We start from the raw sequence: 17,920 nt of genomic DNA, 5'->3' as shown, positions 1-17,920 counted from the left end.
TCCTCCTCTACAGCTTCATTGGCCACAAGGAGAAACAAAAGGACAAAGAGCTGTTTGTAGACAAAACAGACGCATCCTTCTCCACGGAATCATGTTTTCACAGACAATTAATACCATGTTGCAACACAGGCTTGTGTCTATGTGTGTATATATACCTAACAATGATGAACTGGACGTTTCGTGCAATGGGATCAATAGAATAGAATAGAATAGAAATACTTTATTCATCCCGAGGGAAATTTGGCACTACAAATCGCTCACAGTAAACATTTAGGTAGACAAAACAAAAGTCACAAATAAGAATAAAAATAAGCCTAAGAATAAAATACGGTCCGGGATATACATTTCCTATGTAAAGTGTAAAATTGTACTATGTCGGTTTAAAAGTAAAAGTAAAAGTCCAGGAAGATAGTACTGTCACCCTGTGCTCAGTGATGCATTATAAAGTCTGATGGCTGTCGGAATGGAAGGATCACACTACTCCCCTTAAATCCTATCCGCGCTGAGCAGGCGCCCCGACCGAACTGTAGGAGTCGCTGTTTACAACGACCCGGACCCACCCCGCCAGCTTTCCCACCCTCTAATACAGCCAATTGTATTAGTGTGAACGGCCAGCCAAGCTGGTGACAACGCCGGAGCTGTGAGCTGGATTTGAACAGGCGAATCCAGCGTCTCCGGTGTTGGTGACGAACGCAATCTCCGCTACGCCACCTGACCGCCCCTGGACACGTCTTCTTTAAACAAGTCAAGAAGAAACATCACAATAAATCAAGAACACCACAAAAACACCATGAAATTCTAAATAAAATGTAAAATAAATAAATGAATACAACACTCCCAGACATACCCCATGCAAAGGTAAGGAAAAACTCACTAAAAACCTAGAAATAGGAAAAAAGCACCACAGGCAATGTGAAGGGGAGAAACCTTAGAAGGGCCCTTTCCTTCTTCTATTACTTACCTTCACCGACTCAGCACATGACATGTTTGCCCACAATCACCAAATTCATAATTACCCCAAACGTAGTTCCTGTTTGCTTAGACCACCCCTTTCCCGCACTTCCCAATCTCAGTTTTGTTTACTCTACCAAGGGTCAAAGTTGTGGAACTCTTTGCCTCCACATATTTTGGAATTTTCTTTTCTGAAGTTCAAAAGAGCACTGAAATATCATCTCCTAGATCACCAATATTTGGGCTTCCTTTACAAACTGTGGTCTGATGGCTTGTTGTATTTTGTTATTGTATTTTCGTTTTATTATATATTTTTCTTCCTGTCATTAGTTATTTTCTCTATACCAGAAATCATATGGCATGGGTGCCTGCTTCGCCGCTTCGGTGTCTATGTAGACCTGCTTGTGTGTGTTTGTATAATATAATATAAGTGTAATTTTGCTTCCTGGTGAATGCCACATGCAAGCCCTAGAGGGTTTTTAGGCAAGTCTCCTACACATCCCTTGTGGATTATATTGTATTATATATGTAATTGTTTTTATATGTGTAAATAAACAAACAAACAAACAAACATGGATTCATCGGAGATTAACTGCGTTTCCTGCCTTCCAACCAACCCACACAGAAAGGAACCGCAGACCATGGTGCGCTCACAGCAGGGCCACCCTGGTGCGCTCACAGCAGGGCCACCCTGGTGCGCTCACAGCAGCTCCACCCTGGTGCACTCACAGCAGCTCCACCCTGGTGCACTCACAGAACAGGAAGATGAGGACAAACGTCCGAGAGACTCTGTCCCAAGTAGAACACTGGCACACGGGTATAAAGGACAATAAACGTTATTAACTAATGTTTGACTCTGTCAATAATATGACTTGTCTGTAATACAGTGTATTGTCCTACAGCGTTGTATCTGGACATGCTCTGCGTTTCTCAGTAGAATCTCAGCACCACTGGCGTCAGTAGTTTCCTTTCCCGACATGGAAGTGAGTAGGTTGGTTTTTGCAACGTGGATGTTGGGCAACGTCGTTGGAATCAGATGCTTTTGAAAAAGAGGAAGAGTCGTTTACATGCAAATTCTAATATGTTCACTTTATGAAACACAGCGAAGGTTTTCCACACAACGAGGGCGGTTAATGTGATTAAACATATCAGGCCATCGGCCAAGACTGTAGGTTATACGTCCTGCATGGCCTACTTCCCCCTTCCAGATTCAGAGTTTTATTTGCCACATGGAAGCAATACAAATCATACAGTTTTCATACAAAATAATAAATACAGTTCTACGATGGTTGGTTATGTGCACCACCAAATTGTTTTGTAAGTATTACTTAAAAAATCACAAATTATACATGCTCTAGTAGTGTATATTTGTTTTACTGTTCCGTCTACGAGGATGTAAGGGATGTAACTTTTTAGTAACATGTCCTCCATTTATGAATATGAAAAACTTGAGTTGTGCTTCAATAGAAAGAAGGTGAATACTTTAATGTAATGTAATAACAGAACACTGCAACAGTATTTTTGGTGTCTCATAAACCCACGAGGGTTGGGCACTTTGTGTGCATGACACGAAAATAAAACAATCAATCATATACCTAGTGGCCCTTCTCAGGCTTGAGGCATTGAGGCCTTGAGGCAGCACAGTTTCAATTCTTTAGGATTCTTGTCACACAAGGCTATTCAGTTCCAACTTGGCTTACAAATTAGACAGAAGGGTAATGCTTAATAAAAGTTGTGAAAAAAACGTTGAGGAGAGAAAACACATGGAATAACTGACGACCAGACCAACAAAACGCTGCTGCTGTTGTAAACATTCCAGCTATATAAGAGCTTTCTGTTTTTAGGTTAACTTAACACTTAACAGATTTTTACAAGGAATCTGGTTGATTCCAGTGGCCAGGACCGGCTAGCCTGCCACTGACATGGACCAGGACCGGCTAGACTGCCACTGACATGGACCAGGACCGGCTAGCATGCCACTGATATGGACCAGGACCGGCTAGACCGGCACTGACATCCACTGGCATGTATGCTGCCACAGTATGATTCAGTACCCAGTTCCATAACGTCAGTCAATAAAAGTACTTTACAAGCAGCAGCATCCGGTGGTGGTCAGTGTTCTGCTGTGCTTGGAGTCGGGTCAAACAGGGTCCAATAAACACTAAGAAAGAGGTGGAAAACTACACTTCTCTCTCCACCTCCCAGACACAACTCCAAAATTCACATTGTGCTGTTCCAATTATCTTGGAAAGTTAAGGGGCACTTTGCTTTTTGCACCTAATCGCACACACATCCAAACACGCTAAACAGATTTGCACACATTCATTTAGTTTAACAGTTATTGAGAGTAAATTAGTTTGAATATGGCCACCACCAGTGATGTCATCAGGGACATTGGTTGTTAATTACAGCCCCATGAAAGGATGTAGATGAAAGAATAGTAATAATTCATTATTTAAAAAAATGTCATCTAATAATTAACAAATTATTACTATTTTTACTATTTACTATTTCTATTTCATGGAGCTGTAATTAACACAACACAAGGATTCAATGTTGCCGGTGAATTCACTGGTGGACGTATTCAAACTCATTTACTCTCAATAACTAAATGAATGTGTGCAAAACTGTTTGGAGTTTTTGAATGTGTGTGATTATGTGCAAAAATAGTAAAGTGCCCTTTTTAAGTCAATCTATAGACAACTGTCTCCCTAACACTACACATTTATGATGTCATCAAGTGACACTTTCTGGAGTTGTTCTGTCGACAATGAATCATTGCCTGAAATTGCAAACTCATAGAATCTTTGTTTGAACTTACATCCAAAAGAGTTCTATTTATATGTAGGTCTTACAACTCAGAATCAGACACTGTACCCATATCCCGGGAAAATCACTATGGCTACTGTCAGAATGTCCTCGGAGTTGTCGTCATCATCCTCCTCCTCCTCATGACTAGAGTCAGCTTAAGGAGAGATATGTAATATAATAATAATATAATAATAATGCAGGACCTCTTTAGGGGGTCTTTATTCGGCATGCAACAAACTGGACATGCAATTGGAGCGGCACACACCGGGATACACACACACACACATGCATCGTCTTTTTCTCAGTCGCCGATGCGATTGAGTCTCTGCACTTGACCCATCCCGTCGTCCTTCCCCCCATGAGCAGCCGGGAGCAGATAGGGCGTCAATGTGAGCCGCGCCCCGAGGACCAATCCAAGTGCTCCTGCCCGTCTTCGTTGTTAGCGTTAGCGATCTGTTGTTGTGCATGTTTTTCCATTGGGTTTATCTTATCGGGGGGGAAACCCTTGCGAGCACAGGGAGAACATGCAAACTCCACACAGAAAGGCCTGGGAGATACCCCACCTGGGTACCTGGCATCATGGAAACCTGGTCCCCAAGCGGGAATCGAACCCTGGACCTTCTTGCTGTGAGGCGACAGTGTTAACCACTACACCACCGTGCCGCCCAAATAGAAATAACATATACTGTACGTGAATTACATTGTAGGGTGGATTTTCCCTTTAACTCTTTAATTGCCAGACCCGAGATATCTCGGGTTTTGGTCGTTTATTCTTTTATTCAATCTTTTTATTCATTATTCATCCAGGGACATCGGTGTTACCATAGGAAATTAGTCTGAGATCGCCAAAGTGCAATACCGGCCGCATCCTGCTAGACGGCAGTATCGAGCACCCTTTGTAACCTTATATCTTACCCTGTGTTACGTTCAAATCCCTCCGGGCACAGTTTTCTGGGTCAGGCGAGTCGAGCGGTTCGCCCGATCGCATTGAAGCGCGTCAAATGCCCCGGATGCATGTGTTGTGGTGGGTTATGTCGTGGATCAGATGGACATCAGATGGACCAGATGGCGATCAAACCATTGGAATATTCTTTTTGGAATACCCCCGATCAGAGGTAAGGACTATCTGACGTCAATTCCAGCTTGATCGTGCAATGTTTTCATACCGATCCTGCTGATCAGCATTTTTAGTGTTCAATACGAATGCCGTTACTGGCAATCAAAGCATCAGAAACGACCCCCCCCCTTTCATGCATTCATGGTGAAACATAATACCTATTATATACATTTGATTTGGAAATAGTAGCGTGTCTAGGCAAGAAACGCCAATGCTTATAGTAGAATTCACGTTGCGCCCTATAACTCGCTTACCCAGGAATTATCCCGGATCCAGGGCTGTACGTTAACTTTTTTTGCACATAGCACTGGTGCTACAGAGGTTGATAGTTTTGTAGCACAGGCCAAAATCTTGTAGCACAAGTATAAAACGTGTTATATTTGTAACAGTCACAAATGTGCCTATTGTATTTGTGTTATTTAGTTACAGTGCCATGTTTGGCTGTCATTTTCATGCTGACAAGTTGACGTCACACAGCCAGACACGTTACGTGTAAGGAATTATGGGATTTGGTGTTGGGTGTATGGACTCTACTAGGGGTGGGAATCACCAGTTTCATCACGATACGATATCGATTCTTTGGACAACGATACGATATTTGCAGATATCTGCCACGATACGATACAATGCAGGTGCCTGCAATCGATATGAGATGATATCATAAGCCCATTTAACACAATCAGTAACATTTAGATCAACTCAAAAAAGGTAACGAAAATATAATTTGAAAAAAAAAATTGAGCTCTTCCAGACATTTAAATTAAAAACGATTTATTGTTTTTAATACAAATAGACCTCCTGTTCACTATAAAGTGCCACGTTTTGATATATTGAGCTTTAAACTTTAAGTAAAAGAAATTTGGAACACGCAACCTAAAACCCCTTCCTCTCCCAAACCGTTCCTACAATTGTTTTATGTTGCATGATGATCATGATTCCATTTATTATGTATTGTATTTTTTATGTTTAAATATCAACATTATCTGTCCACCCTCAGTACATTTACTATCAATATAATATACTCGTCTGACTTCATCTGATCTTTTCAAACGCGCACACACACAGAAGGGAAAATGCCCACCCCCCCCTCCTTCCCAGTCCCCTCTGCTGTCTCTCACTATCGCTCTGAACAGGGTTTGTTGTTAGCTTATGCTAACGTAACGTTAATTTCGGACTTTAACACGACGTGGTCATAAAGGAATGGCGAGGATTGCAAAGCATGTTATATGCATTTGACCTGTTGCGGAATAAAACAGCAGGGATTTGTTTTGGGTCACGAAAACACTATCCTTGCTCTGTTTCAATGTCCGCGTTCCAGACGCTACTGCTGCTACTGAGACGCTACTGCTGTGTGCTGTAGAGCGGATATGAGTCACGACACACATGATTTTCAAAATAAGAGTATCGAAACTAACTGAGCGTTGCTAGCTGCCGGAGCCATAGATATTATAGCTGGAGCTGCGCTTGGGCAGAAATGAGACCCGTGACAGGATTTTCAAAATAAGAGTATCTATATGAACCGAATGCCTATCGCACCAGTGCTACTGAAGTAAATCCATTCATCGCACAGACGGATGTTGCTGTAGCACGTGCGATATATATCTCGCACTGTACAGCCCTGCCGGATCACTCTGAAATTATACTTATATTCACCACGGGATAACGCGTGAACATATGCATGAACAAATTATCTCTTTTTTGCATCTTGGACGGAAGAAAGTCACTGTCAAATGACCATAGTATTGTCCCCATAGCTATAATATAGAATATAGATATAGCTCTCCAAACATAGTGACGCACAGTAAAAATATGTAATGGAAACCTGGCACGTTAGCTACAAGGCCAAGACTAATAGCTGGCACTGAATGAGTTAAGCACACGTGTGTGTGTGTGTGTGTGTGTGTGTGTGTGTGTGTGTGTGTGTGTGTGTGTGTGTGTGTGTGTGTGTGTGTGTGTGTGGGTGTGTGCGTGCGTGCGTGCGTGTGCACGTGTGGAGCTGAGAATATTCTATCTTCTTGGCTTTTATTGACGTTGGCATATGCCGTCTTTTATCTCTCCCAGAGAGCAGAGAGGAAGGTTGTGAGTTATGGTGCAGCTGATAAGCAACAGGTTGCCAGGTCTGCCCGGACAGATTCCTGGAAGCATCCCAGACCCACTGACCCCTCTCTACACTCTCTCTCGCCCCCCCCCTCTCCCCCCTCTTTTCCTACCTTATCATCTCTCGCTCAGATCAGGGAGGAAGGAGACAGGTGAAGGAGAGATAGAGCGAGAGAGGAAAGAGGTGCGTGACCCGAGGACTGATAACTCGGTGGTTCGAGAGCTCTCTCTCTCTCTCTCGAGGTCATTTACAAGGATTTTAGGGCAGCAGCTCTAGTGGAATTCCTTAAAGTCCTGGACAACTGATCTTCAATAGAAATATCAAAGAAGTGATCAGGAAAGTTCATTATAGTATACTGGCCTATATACTGAACGTCACTAAGGTAAGCATGAGGTCATTCTGTTTGGTCCTAACCTGATGGGTTTCCTACCTACACCCTCCCTAGACCGACAGAGAGTAGTCTACACCCTCCCCAGACCAACAGAGAGTAGTATACACCCTCCCCAAACCAACAGAGTAGTCTACACCCTCCCCAGACCAACAGAGAGTAGTATACACCCTCCCCAGACCGACAGAGTAGTCTACACCCTCCCCAGACCAACGGAAAGTAGTCTACACCCTCCCCAGACCAACGGAAAGTAGTCTACACCCTCCCCAGACCGACAGAGAGTAGTCTACACCCTCCCCAGACCGACAGAGAGTAGTCTACACCCTCCCCAGACCAACAGAGTAGTATACACCCTCCCCAGACCAACAGAGTAGTATACACCCTCCCCAGACCAACAGAGTAGTATACACCCTCCCCAGACCAACAGAGTAGTCTACACCCTCCCCAGACCAACAGAGTAGTATACATCCTCCCCAGACCAACAGAGTAGTATACACCCTCCCCAGACCGACAGAGTAGTCTACACCCTCCCCAGACCAACGGAAAGTAGTCTACACCCTCCCCAGACCAACAGAGTAGTCTACACCCTCCCCAGACCAACGGAAAGTGGTCTACACCCTCCAGAGACCAACAGAGAGTAGTCTACACCCTCGTCAGACCAACAGAGAGTAGTCTACACCCTCCAGACCAACAGAGAGTAGTCTACACCCTCCAGACCAACAGAGAGTAGTCTACACCCACAGACCAACAGAGAGTAGTCTACACCCTCCAGACCAACACAGACCAACAGAGAGTAGTCTACACCCTCCCCAGACCAACAGAGTAGTCTACACCCTCCAGACCAACAGAGAGTAGTCTACACCCTCCAGACCAACAGAGAGTAGTCTACACCCTCCAGACCAACAGAGAGTAGTCTACACCCTCAGACCAACAGAGAGTAGTCTACATCCCCCAGACCAACAGAGAGTAGTCTACACCCTGAGACCAACAGAGAGTAGTCTACATCCCCCAGACCAACAGAGAGTAGTCTACACCCTCAGACCAACAGAGAGTAGTCTACACCCTCCTCAGACCAACAGAGAGTAGTCTACACCCTCCAGACCAACAGAGAGTAGTCTACACCCTCCAGACCAACAGAGAGTAGTCTACACCCTCCAGACCAATAGAGAGTAGTCTACACCCTCCAGACCAACAGAGAGTAGTCTACACCCTCCAGACCAACAGAGAGTAGTCTACACCCTCCAGACCAATAGAGAGTAGTCTACACCCTCCAGACCAACAGAGAGTAGTCTACACCCTCCAGACCAATAGAGTAGTCTACACCCTCCAGACCAACAGAGTAGTCTACACCCTCCAGACCAACAGAAAGTAGTCTACACCCTCCAGACCAACAGAGAGTAGTCTACACCCTCCAGACCAACAGAGAGTAGTCTACACCCTCCAGACCAACAGAGAGTAGTCTACACCCTCCAGACCAACAGAGAGTAGTCTACACCATCCAGACCAATAGAGAGTAGTCTACACCCTCCAGACCAACAGAGAGTAGTCTACACCCTCCAGACCAATAGAGAGTAGTCTACACCACAAAATAAAGTAGTGGTCTGTGATAGGGGTGTAACGGTACACAGAAGCCACGGTTGGGTATGTACCTCGGTATTGGGGTCACGGTTCGGTACGAGTTCGGTACAACAGAAAAAAAATATTTATAATAATAATTTTATTTTATTTTTATTTTCTATTTATATATTATATTTATGATAATTATTATAATTATTATTATTAAATAGAATAATTTTCTATAGGCTTGCCGTGGTAGTCAGTGATACTGGTGTCATTCTGTGTTCAGGCATCCACATGCCTACTGCCCCTTTAACAACTTATCCTTGTGAAGTTTCAGTTTCACTTCTAGAGAGAATTTAACTTCACGACGAGACTGAATACTAGTAGAGAACAGATGACATGTTACAACAATGGCAGAGGATTATTTGGATTTAATCACAGTAGCAGTTCAACTGGAGAGGAGCTCAGATGATCTGTCCGGAAAAGTGTGTATTTTTTTTTATTTGATTGTGCCTGTGAGTCCGGTGGGGGAGAATGTTGATGTGTTTGTTGGCATGTGTGTGTGTGTCGGTGTGTGTCTTTCCATTGGTTTCATTTGGTTAACATTATTGGGGCGAACAAGAAAACTGTAAAATTGTAATGCCCCTGCAGCTGTTCCAATGTAAATGTGCCTTTCTCCGTGCACTTTCGCCCGCTCTGAAGTCGGACTCGGTGTGCCCGGCCACGCGTGCTGGACCTCGCGAGTGCCTGCATGTGCGACTGGTGTGTTTGCGCTGTGAGGCGTATTCTTCATATGGCTGCACGTACCGCACCGTGACGGCTGTACTGTAAATTCGCGGGACGAATACACGTACCATTACACCCCTAGTCTGTGATGATGACATAATGAGGAGGTGTGACTTTGGCATCGGACATGTGGCACGTTTACTGCAGGTCTGCAATTAGAACGGCCCAGAGATAGCAGGCGATTACACACACATTACCAACCATAACAATGGCTTGGCTGGAGACGACGTGTCTTTGAACTCTCCCTGAGGCCTTCAGCTAAAGACCTGGGCCCTCATTTATCAATTTTTCTTAGAAAGTATTCTATTTTCATACGTAAGCACAGAATTTAGAATGTGTGCACGCACAAAAAAAACGGGATTTATCAACCGTGCGTACACAGGTCCTACGCTCCTCCGTGTTGATAAATACCTCTTTGTTCTACCGTCAATGCTCGTGCATGACTATCCATATTATGGTCATGAAAGTGATGAAACACCCCCCATGGGATGTGAAATAATGGACTGACCCGAGCGGAACTCTGAGAAACTTCACGGGAGATTGTTCACTGAGGCGCTGCTGAACCAAGAAGACACAACGCGTGTTATGGGATAAATAAAAGGCTGACTTGTAAACGGTGATGTCAGATATCAACGGCTCCCTAAGACCATTGCTGCAATTCTGCCTGGACAGCTCAAAATACTAATAAAGACCGTTCGTTGACCACTGTTTGGCGTTGGTGGTTTGATTGATTGATTGAAAAGTTTATGAACAGATTGCAGAATGGGTACAGTAGCCTACAGTACAGCTCAATACAATTATTAAGGGGATGCAGACCAGAGAAGGACTTTCGTCTTGTTTACATCAGGGTCCCCCATTTTCAATTCATCATGTGTGTCATTATAACCGTGCTGTAATATGAATGCCTTTATTAGTTGTGTTCGATTGGCTATAATATGATTTTTAGAGGCATCTATTTTGAATGAATGAAAACTTTATTTAACAGATTGCAGAATGGGTACAATACAGTACGGCTCAATACACACAATTGTTAAGGGGATGCAGACCAGAGAAAGACGTTTGTCTTGTTTACATCAGGGTCCCCCCCTGTGAAAATAGATGCCTCTAAAAATCATATACTATTAGGTAGCCTATATGAATTACATATAATAGCAGCCATAGCCTACATTATGCAACAGTAACTTGCGCATACCAGTGTATGCGACGGACCAGTGTATACCTTATATCATATCATATTCATATAATAGTTTACTCTGAGTCTATCAGCATACCAGCATGTAATACGTTCTGAGTGTGTATCTACCTCAACTCCTTATTAAATTTGCGCATAGATTGCAGAAATACGGGAACGTTTTGATTTATATTAAAAGGCTTTGACATTGTAAAACTAAATATGTGGAATTCTGTAAGCATATATCACCCACACGATCCCACAGAGCATGTATGCTTTTCATTCATTTAAGACACATTATAGCAAGGGTTTTGTAATACACATACACCCTGGTCTCATTGCAATGCGTTTTTTATTCTTTCTTATACAGTAGGAAGGGGAAGAACACTATATCGTGGGTGTTCATATGACTTGTATTCTGCTTACAGCTTCGAAATTCCACTTGTTTCGTTTAACGTAAAGCCTTTTAAATATAATCAAAACATTCCTGTGTTTCTGCGGTCTGTGCGCAAAATAATAACAAGTTGAGTTACGCGGAGCGCAGTCAGTACACCCCGTATATTCCGATAACGCTATATAAACCATGCTGCATTCATTCGGAGATAAAGACCTATTATTCCAAATGCTATTTATAGGGTTTTGATTTTGACCATAATTACACTACTGTTGCTATTTTACAATGAACTATAATGAATTACGGTTCATACAGAACATGCCGGTGTTGAAACTAATGCACAGAAGCTTATTTCCTTGTTGTAATAATATATTCTACCAACGGGCGCCAGGTATGCATGGTCCGACCTGTGCTTAAATATACGCACAAAGTCAAGCACAAGTTCAAATTGATAAATCCCACACTTTGCTTAGAAATGATCGTACGCACGGGTTACGCACATATCTGTGCATACGCCACGTTGATAAATGAGGGCCCTGGAGTCTGCAGCACTGGCAGTGGCAGGAAAGCCTGGTGAGGTAGAACATGAGGAATGTTCTCTACCTCAGATTTCAATATTTAATCATGGCTAGGGAGCAACCCAAGTCAATTAGCTTTGGGTGGACCAAGTCTCGTGAATAAATATCAGTGTTAAGTAATATAAGAGAGAGTAATAGTACATACTAAACAGGGAACAAACTTAACTTTTTGACTTACCAGCCATTTGGCTGGTAGATTTTTAAAAGTACCAGCCGGGCAGATTTTTTACCAGCCAAAAATTATAAATAGCTTTTTAGTATATCGCCATGTGTTATTATTACATATAATACTCTCATATGCTATTTTCAATTAATATCATAAACAACATAAGGAATATTAGCATAATTTTGAGTGGACTGAAGGAATGAGTCAGCGTTAATAGTTTTAAATGCAAATAATTGATTGAAACATAGAAGTGGGGTCGACTCGGGACACACACACACACACTGTGTTTCAACTCACCACCCCCGCATCATATTGTAGTCTGTCTTCAAACTTCCACTCCTCTCGAAACTTTTTTATATTTGAATATCAACATTATCTGTCCATCCTCAGTAATCCTCAGTTTACTATAATATACTCCTGTCCTGAGTCCTGACTAGTGACTCCATCGTCTTTCAAACGCACGCACACACACACAGGGAAGGGGAGAGTGCCCCCCCCCCCCCCCCCCCCATTTCCCTTTCCTCAGTGCTGTTCACTATGGCTCTGCCTCGTCTGATCATCAGGATTAGCTTGTTAGCTTACGTTAATGTTGTAGTGATTACGTTAATTTCGGGCAATGTGGGCATAAAGGAATGGCGACGGTGCAAAGCATGTAGCTGCATTGGACTCGTGAGAAGAAAAAAACATCACAGACTGCTGTGTTAACGCTGCTGTGTTTAACACTGCTGCTCTGTTTTCAAGAAACAACACGGAGTGGGCGGATATCATATGACTTGCGGAGTTGCTAAGGGTTTTTCAAAATAAGAGTATCATATGAACCTGAACGTTGCTAGCTGCCGGAGCCCAGATATTATGACTGGAGCTGCGCTTGGGGCGGCAATGAGACCCGCACAGGATTTTCAAAATAAGAGTATCGATATGAACTACACGCCAGCTGGCGGGCAGAGCTATTATTTTTAGTCGCCAGACGGTAAATCTACACGCATTTGGCGAATGGCGTGTAGTTATTTTGTTCCCTGATACTAAATTACCGAAACTAAATGATCTCATCTTATGTGATACAAATTGTACTATTTAGAGTTGACTGTGAGAATTTTGGACCCACGTTGGATGTCATGTCTTACAGCCTGAAAGCAACTCCCCAGATCTTCCTCAAACATGAGAAAGGAACATCAACTTGACCGTAACAGCAACAAGGGAATATGAATGACTTTTATAATTATCTATTTTTACCTAGCACACTCTCAGGAGCAAAACAGAAAGAAGCATTTCATACAAAAGTATCCTGTATTTCTGTATGACAACTAATAAAGAAACTTGAAACTTGAATATGCACACACAGACAGAAACCAAAAAGAAAAAACCACAGGGCACACTGTGATCCAGACGGAAAGTCCTCACCTTACATTTTTTACTGCTACGGACAAATGTTTTGAATAACAAAACAATATACATTATTTATAATGAAAGACCAACACGAAAACTGCTTCGGCAACTCTAGTTAAACCTCAAGTCTCAGAGAAAATCCAATCTAACGTTTGGCTGCATTTTTAACACCAGGTACTAGGTGTCACAAACTGCCTTTTTTAAACAAAGGATTTTACTATTTAGAGATACTATAACTGTTAGCTGTTACAGTAAATATGTTCTTAAACATTCAATATGAAAAAAATTAAAAACATTTCATGTATGTTCTTGCGATCTGACTTCCAGACATGAGTCTCTTACCGCTGGGCCCGGTCACATATATATTTATATCTGTGTTGCACGGTGTAGCGATACTATAAAGGTATCTCAATACCCTGCCATTAAAAAGAGCCATATTTCCTATGAGTTGAGTGGATGTGCGACAGCGGAGCAGTGTGTGTAGCTCTGCCTCCTCTACAGACAGAGTGGAGCAGTGTGTGTAGCTCTACCTCCTCTCTTCTACAGACAGAGTGGAGCAGTGTGTGTAGCTCTACCTCCTCTCCCTACAGACAGAGTAGAGCAGTGTGTGTAGCTCTACCTCCTCTACAGACAGAGTGGAGCAGTGTGTGTAGCTCTACCTCCTCTACAGACAGAGTGGAGCAGTGTGTGTAGCTCTACCTCCTCTCCTCTACAGACAGAGTGGAGCAGTGTGTGTAGCTCTGCCTTCTCTCCTCTACAGACAGAGTGGAGCAGTGTGTGTAGCTCTACCTCCTCTACAGACAGAGTGGAGCAGTGTGTGTAGCTCTACCTCCTCTCTCTACAGACAGAGTGGAGCAGTGTGTGTAGCTCTACCTCCTCTCTCTACAGACAGAGTGGAGCAGTGTGTGTAGCTCTACCTCCTCTCCCTACAGACAGAGTGGAGCAGTGTGTGTAGCTCTACCTCCTCTCCCTACAGACAGAGTGGAGCAGTGTGTGTAGCTCTGCCTTCTCTCCTCTACAGACAGAGTGGAGCAGTGTGTGTAGCTCTACCTCCTCTACAGACAGAGTGGAGCAGTGTGTGTAGCTCTACCTCCTCTCCTCTACAGACCGAGTGGAGCAGTGTGTGTAGCTCTACCTCCTCTACAGACAGAGTGGAGCAGTGTGTGTGGCTCTACCTCCTCTACAGACAGAGTGGAGCAGTGTGTGTAGCTCTGCCTCCTCTCCTCTACAGACAGAGTGGAGCAGTGTGTGTAGCTCTACCTCCTCTACAGACAGAGTGGAGCAGTGTGTGTAGCTCTACCTCCTCTACAGACAGAGTGGAGCAGTGTGTGTGTAGCTCTGCCTCCTCTCCTCTACAGACAGAGTGGAGCAGTGTGTGTAGCTCTGCCTCCTCTCCTCTACAGACAGAGTGGAGCAGTGTGAGTGTGTGTAGCTCTACCTCCTCTACAGACAGAGTGGAGCAGTGTGTGTAGCTCTGCCTCCTCTCCTCTACAGACAGAGTGGAGCAGTGTGAGTGTGTGTAGCTCTACCTCCTCTACAGACAGAGTAGAGCAGTGTGTGTAGCTCTACCTCCTCTACAGACAGAGTAGAGCAGTGTGTGTAGCTCTACCTCCTCTACAGACAGAGTGGAGCAGTGTGTGTAGCTCTACCTCCTCTCTCTACAGACAGAGTGGAGCAGTGTGTGTAGCTCTACCTCCTCTACAGACAGAGTAGAGCAGTGTGTGTAGCTCTACCTCCTCTCTCTACAGACAGAGTGGAGCAGTGTGTGTAGCTCTACCTCCTCTCTCTACAGACAGAGTGGAGCAGTGTGTGTAGCTCTACCTCCTCTCTCTACAGACAGAGTGGAGCAGTGTGTGTAGCTCTACCTCCTCTCTCTACAGACAGAGTGGAGCAGTGTGTGTAGCTCTACCTCCTCTCCTCTACAGACAGAGTGGAGCAGTGTGTGTAGCTCTACCTCCTCTACAGACAGAGTAGAGCAGTGTGTGTAGCTCTACCTCCTCTACAGACAGAGTGGAGCAGTGTGTGTAGCTCTACCTCCTCTACAGACAGAGTAGAGCAGTGTGTGTAGCTCTACCTCCTCTACAGACAGAGTGGAGCAGTGTGTGTAGCTCTACCTCCTCTCCCTACAGACAGAGTAGAGCAGTGTGTGTAGCTCTACCTCCTCTACAGACAGAGTGGAGCAGTGTGTGTAGCTCTACCTCCTCTACAGACAGAGTGGAGCAGTGTGTGTAGCTCTACCTCCTCTACTCTACAGACAGAGTGGATTTCAGCTCTGAGGGCTAATAATACCATACTGTCACATACTGTAAAGACACAGGGCTTTTAGGACTAGGAGGTATTCAGTACCAAATTAAAGATTTGACTGGTTTTCGTGATGATTATAACAGGATAAGTATTCAGGCAAAGTGGTGTTTAGTCTTTTATACCGAAGGTGTCGGGACAGACACATTTCACAGTTTGATAGCTCAGGCCTGTCATGCGAGGAGAGAGACCAGGTGAGTTTAGGCTTCGAGGCCACATTCTTTTAGAGATAAGAGATTCACGTGAGATCCACCGGTGCCACATTTCCGTAATGCACAAAAATATATATATATATATAATTCGTTTGCGTTTTTTTTTGCAATGTCAACTTTTACTTTACCCCAAATGAAACCTATGAAGTGTGCCGCACGTTCGCGTCAACGTTCACACAGACAATACACGCTTACCTAGGATTTTACAGCGGCCTGAATGGGGGAGGGGCGAGGCCGATCATACAGGTAATGAGACGGGTAGATAACAAATTACAGAAAGGCAGTGGTAGATCGCTTATTACAGTTCAGTTGTTTTTTTGCTCCTGAAGCAGACAGACAGAGAAAGAACCAGGCCTCCTCTCTCTGTCCCTCTCCTCGCTCTCTCTTCTCTCTCTATATATCTCTCTGTCCCTCTTCTCTCTCTGTCCCTCTTCTCTCTCTGTCCCTCTTCTCTCTCTCTGTCCCTCTTCTCTCTCTCTGTCCCTCTTCTCTCTCTCTGTCCCTCTTCTCTCTCTCTGTCCCTCTTCTCTCTCTCTGTCCCTCTTCTCTCTCTGTCCCTCTTCTCTCTCTCTGTCCCTCTTCTCTCTCTGTCCCACGAGGAGAGGGCGAGCTAGGAAGGAGATAGGCTGCACAACCACCAAGCAAATAGCGAGAGAGATAGAGTGGAGCCTTATTAATTTAGTTTCCTCTCTTAAACCTTTTAGACTTTCAATTCGTTTTGCATTCTGTGTGAGACCTTGGTTTATGTAAATAAACTAACCTTTTTGATATGAATGGATGACTCAATGTACATTTGTTCCAAATGCACCCGGGAGAAGAGATAGGTGTTTTAGCCGGTAAGCCGCGGGAGGACAGAATTACACCGAACGATTGAAAACAAACAAACCATCCCATCACGGATCCATGCAAAGGTATGGATTTTTACAGTTACCGTCCTCCACGATATATAGATATTGTAATACAAAATGTATACTTACTATATATTTTTAAGTTGATGAAAAGAAATGTGTTCCTTACAGCAGTATAATTTTTAATGAGATGCACCATGACAATTTTATTACAAGATAAAAAACGTGTCATATCACATTGTCATTTGTACTGGTAAATGGTAAATGGTAAATAGTGCATTTATATAGCAGCTTTTATCCAAAGCGCTTTACAATTTGTTCCTCACATTTTTACCCATTCACTCACACCGACGGCGGAGGCGACAGGTGCCAACCTGCTCATCGGGAGCAATTAGGGGTTAAGTGTCTTGCTCAAGGACACAGTTCGACACGCTGACCAGGAGGAGCGGGAATCGAACTGGGAACCTCCGGATTACCAGATGACTGCTCTACCTCCTGAGCCACTGTCACCCCAACTGTACTGAAGAATGAAATACCACCACATACCGCTATACCATTAAAATTTTAAAATAAAGATTTTTACCATAAGAATATTTTGTCCATAGTGGTCTGAACAGCTGATACACACCTTGAAGAAGCTCCCTTTCCTCTCCCTCTGGCAGCGTGCAGAGAGGGTTCTGCTGGACATGATGTCCGTTTGTCCTGTTGCGCTGTTTCTTTCTGTCTGTGTGCTGGAGGCTCCTGTTGAGGAGGAGAGAAGAAAATATAATAGCTAGGCTCACAGGTGTATGTTGAATATTGAAATTCTTTATTGGGAAAATCACTTGAGATACAGTATCTCGTTTTCGAGAGGGTCCCACAGGTGTGACTGTGTTAAACATGGGAAATGCTAAATAATCATGATTATTTTGGTCAATATTGAGATCACGATTATTTAACACGATTATTGACTCATCTACTATCTTCCATAGTAGATGAGTCAATAATCGTGTTAAATAATCGAGATATAATGTTTCAAAGGGTGCTCGATACTGCCACCTGGGTGGATGCGGCCGGTATTGCACTTTGGCATTCTCAGGATGATTCCCCATGTTAACCCAGATGTCCGTGTGCCTGTAATGAATGGAAATATCGAATAAAAGAAATAACGATG

The 17,920-nt window shown here is 43.7% G+C and overlaps 1 protein-coding gene across 3 annotated transcripts in view; it reads right to left on the bottom strand.

The window, feature by feature from the left end:
• The window catches only part of LOC311234941 (ras and Rab interactor 2-like), a 155,640-nt gene that overhangs the window by 91,456 nt on the left and 46,264 nt on the right, over positions 1-17,920 (bottom strand). For 2 of the 3 annotated variants that reach the window (XM_084322221.1, XM_084322220.1), the window contains one exon: positions 17,351-17,508. In XM_084322221.1, the coding sequence (XP_084178347.1) occupies positions 17,351-17,455 (105 nt within the window). In that variant the 5' untranslated portion in view covers positions 17,456-17,508. The remainder of the gene's footprint in view (positions 1-17,350; positions 17,509-17,920) is intronic. The other variant, XM_084322222.1, reaches the window with a different exon arrangement.

This window comes from Notolepis coatsorum, assembly GCF_963971535.1.
Source record: "Notolepis coatsorum genome assembly, chromosome: 9".
NCBI classification, from domain to species: Eukaryota; Metazoa; Chordata; class Actinopteri; order Aulopiformes; family Paralepididae; genus Notolepis; species Notolepis coatsorum.
This window is presented reverse-complemented; position numbering and strand designations above follow the sequence as displayed.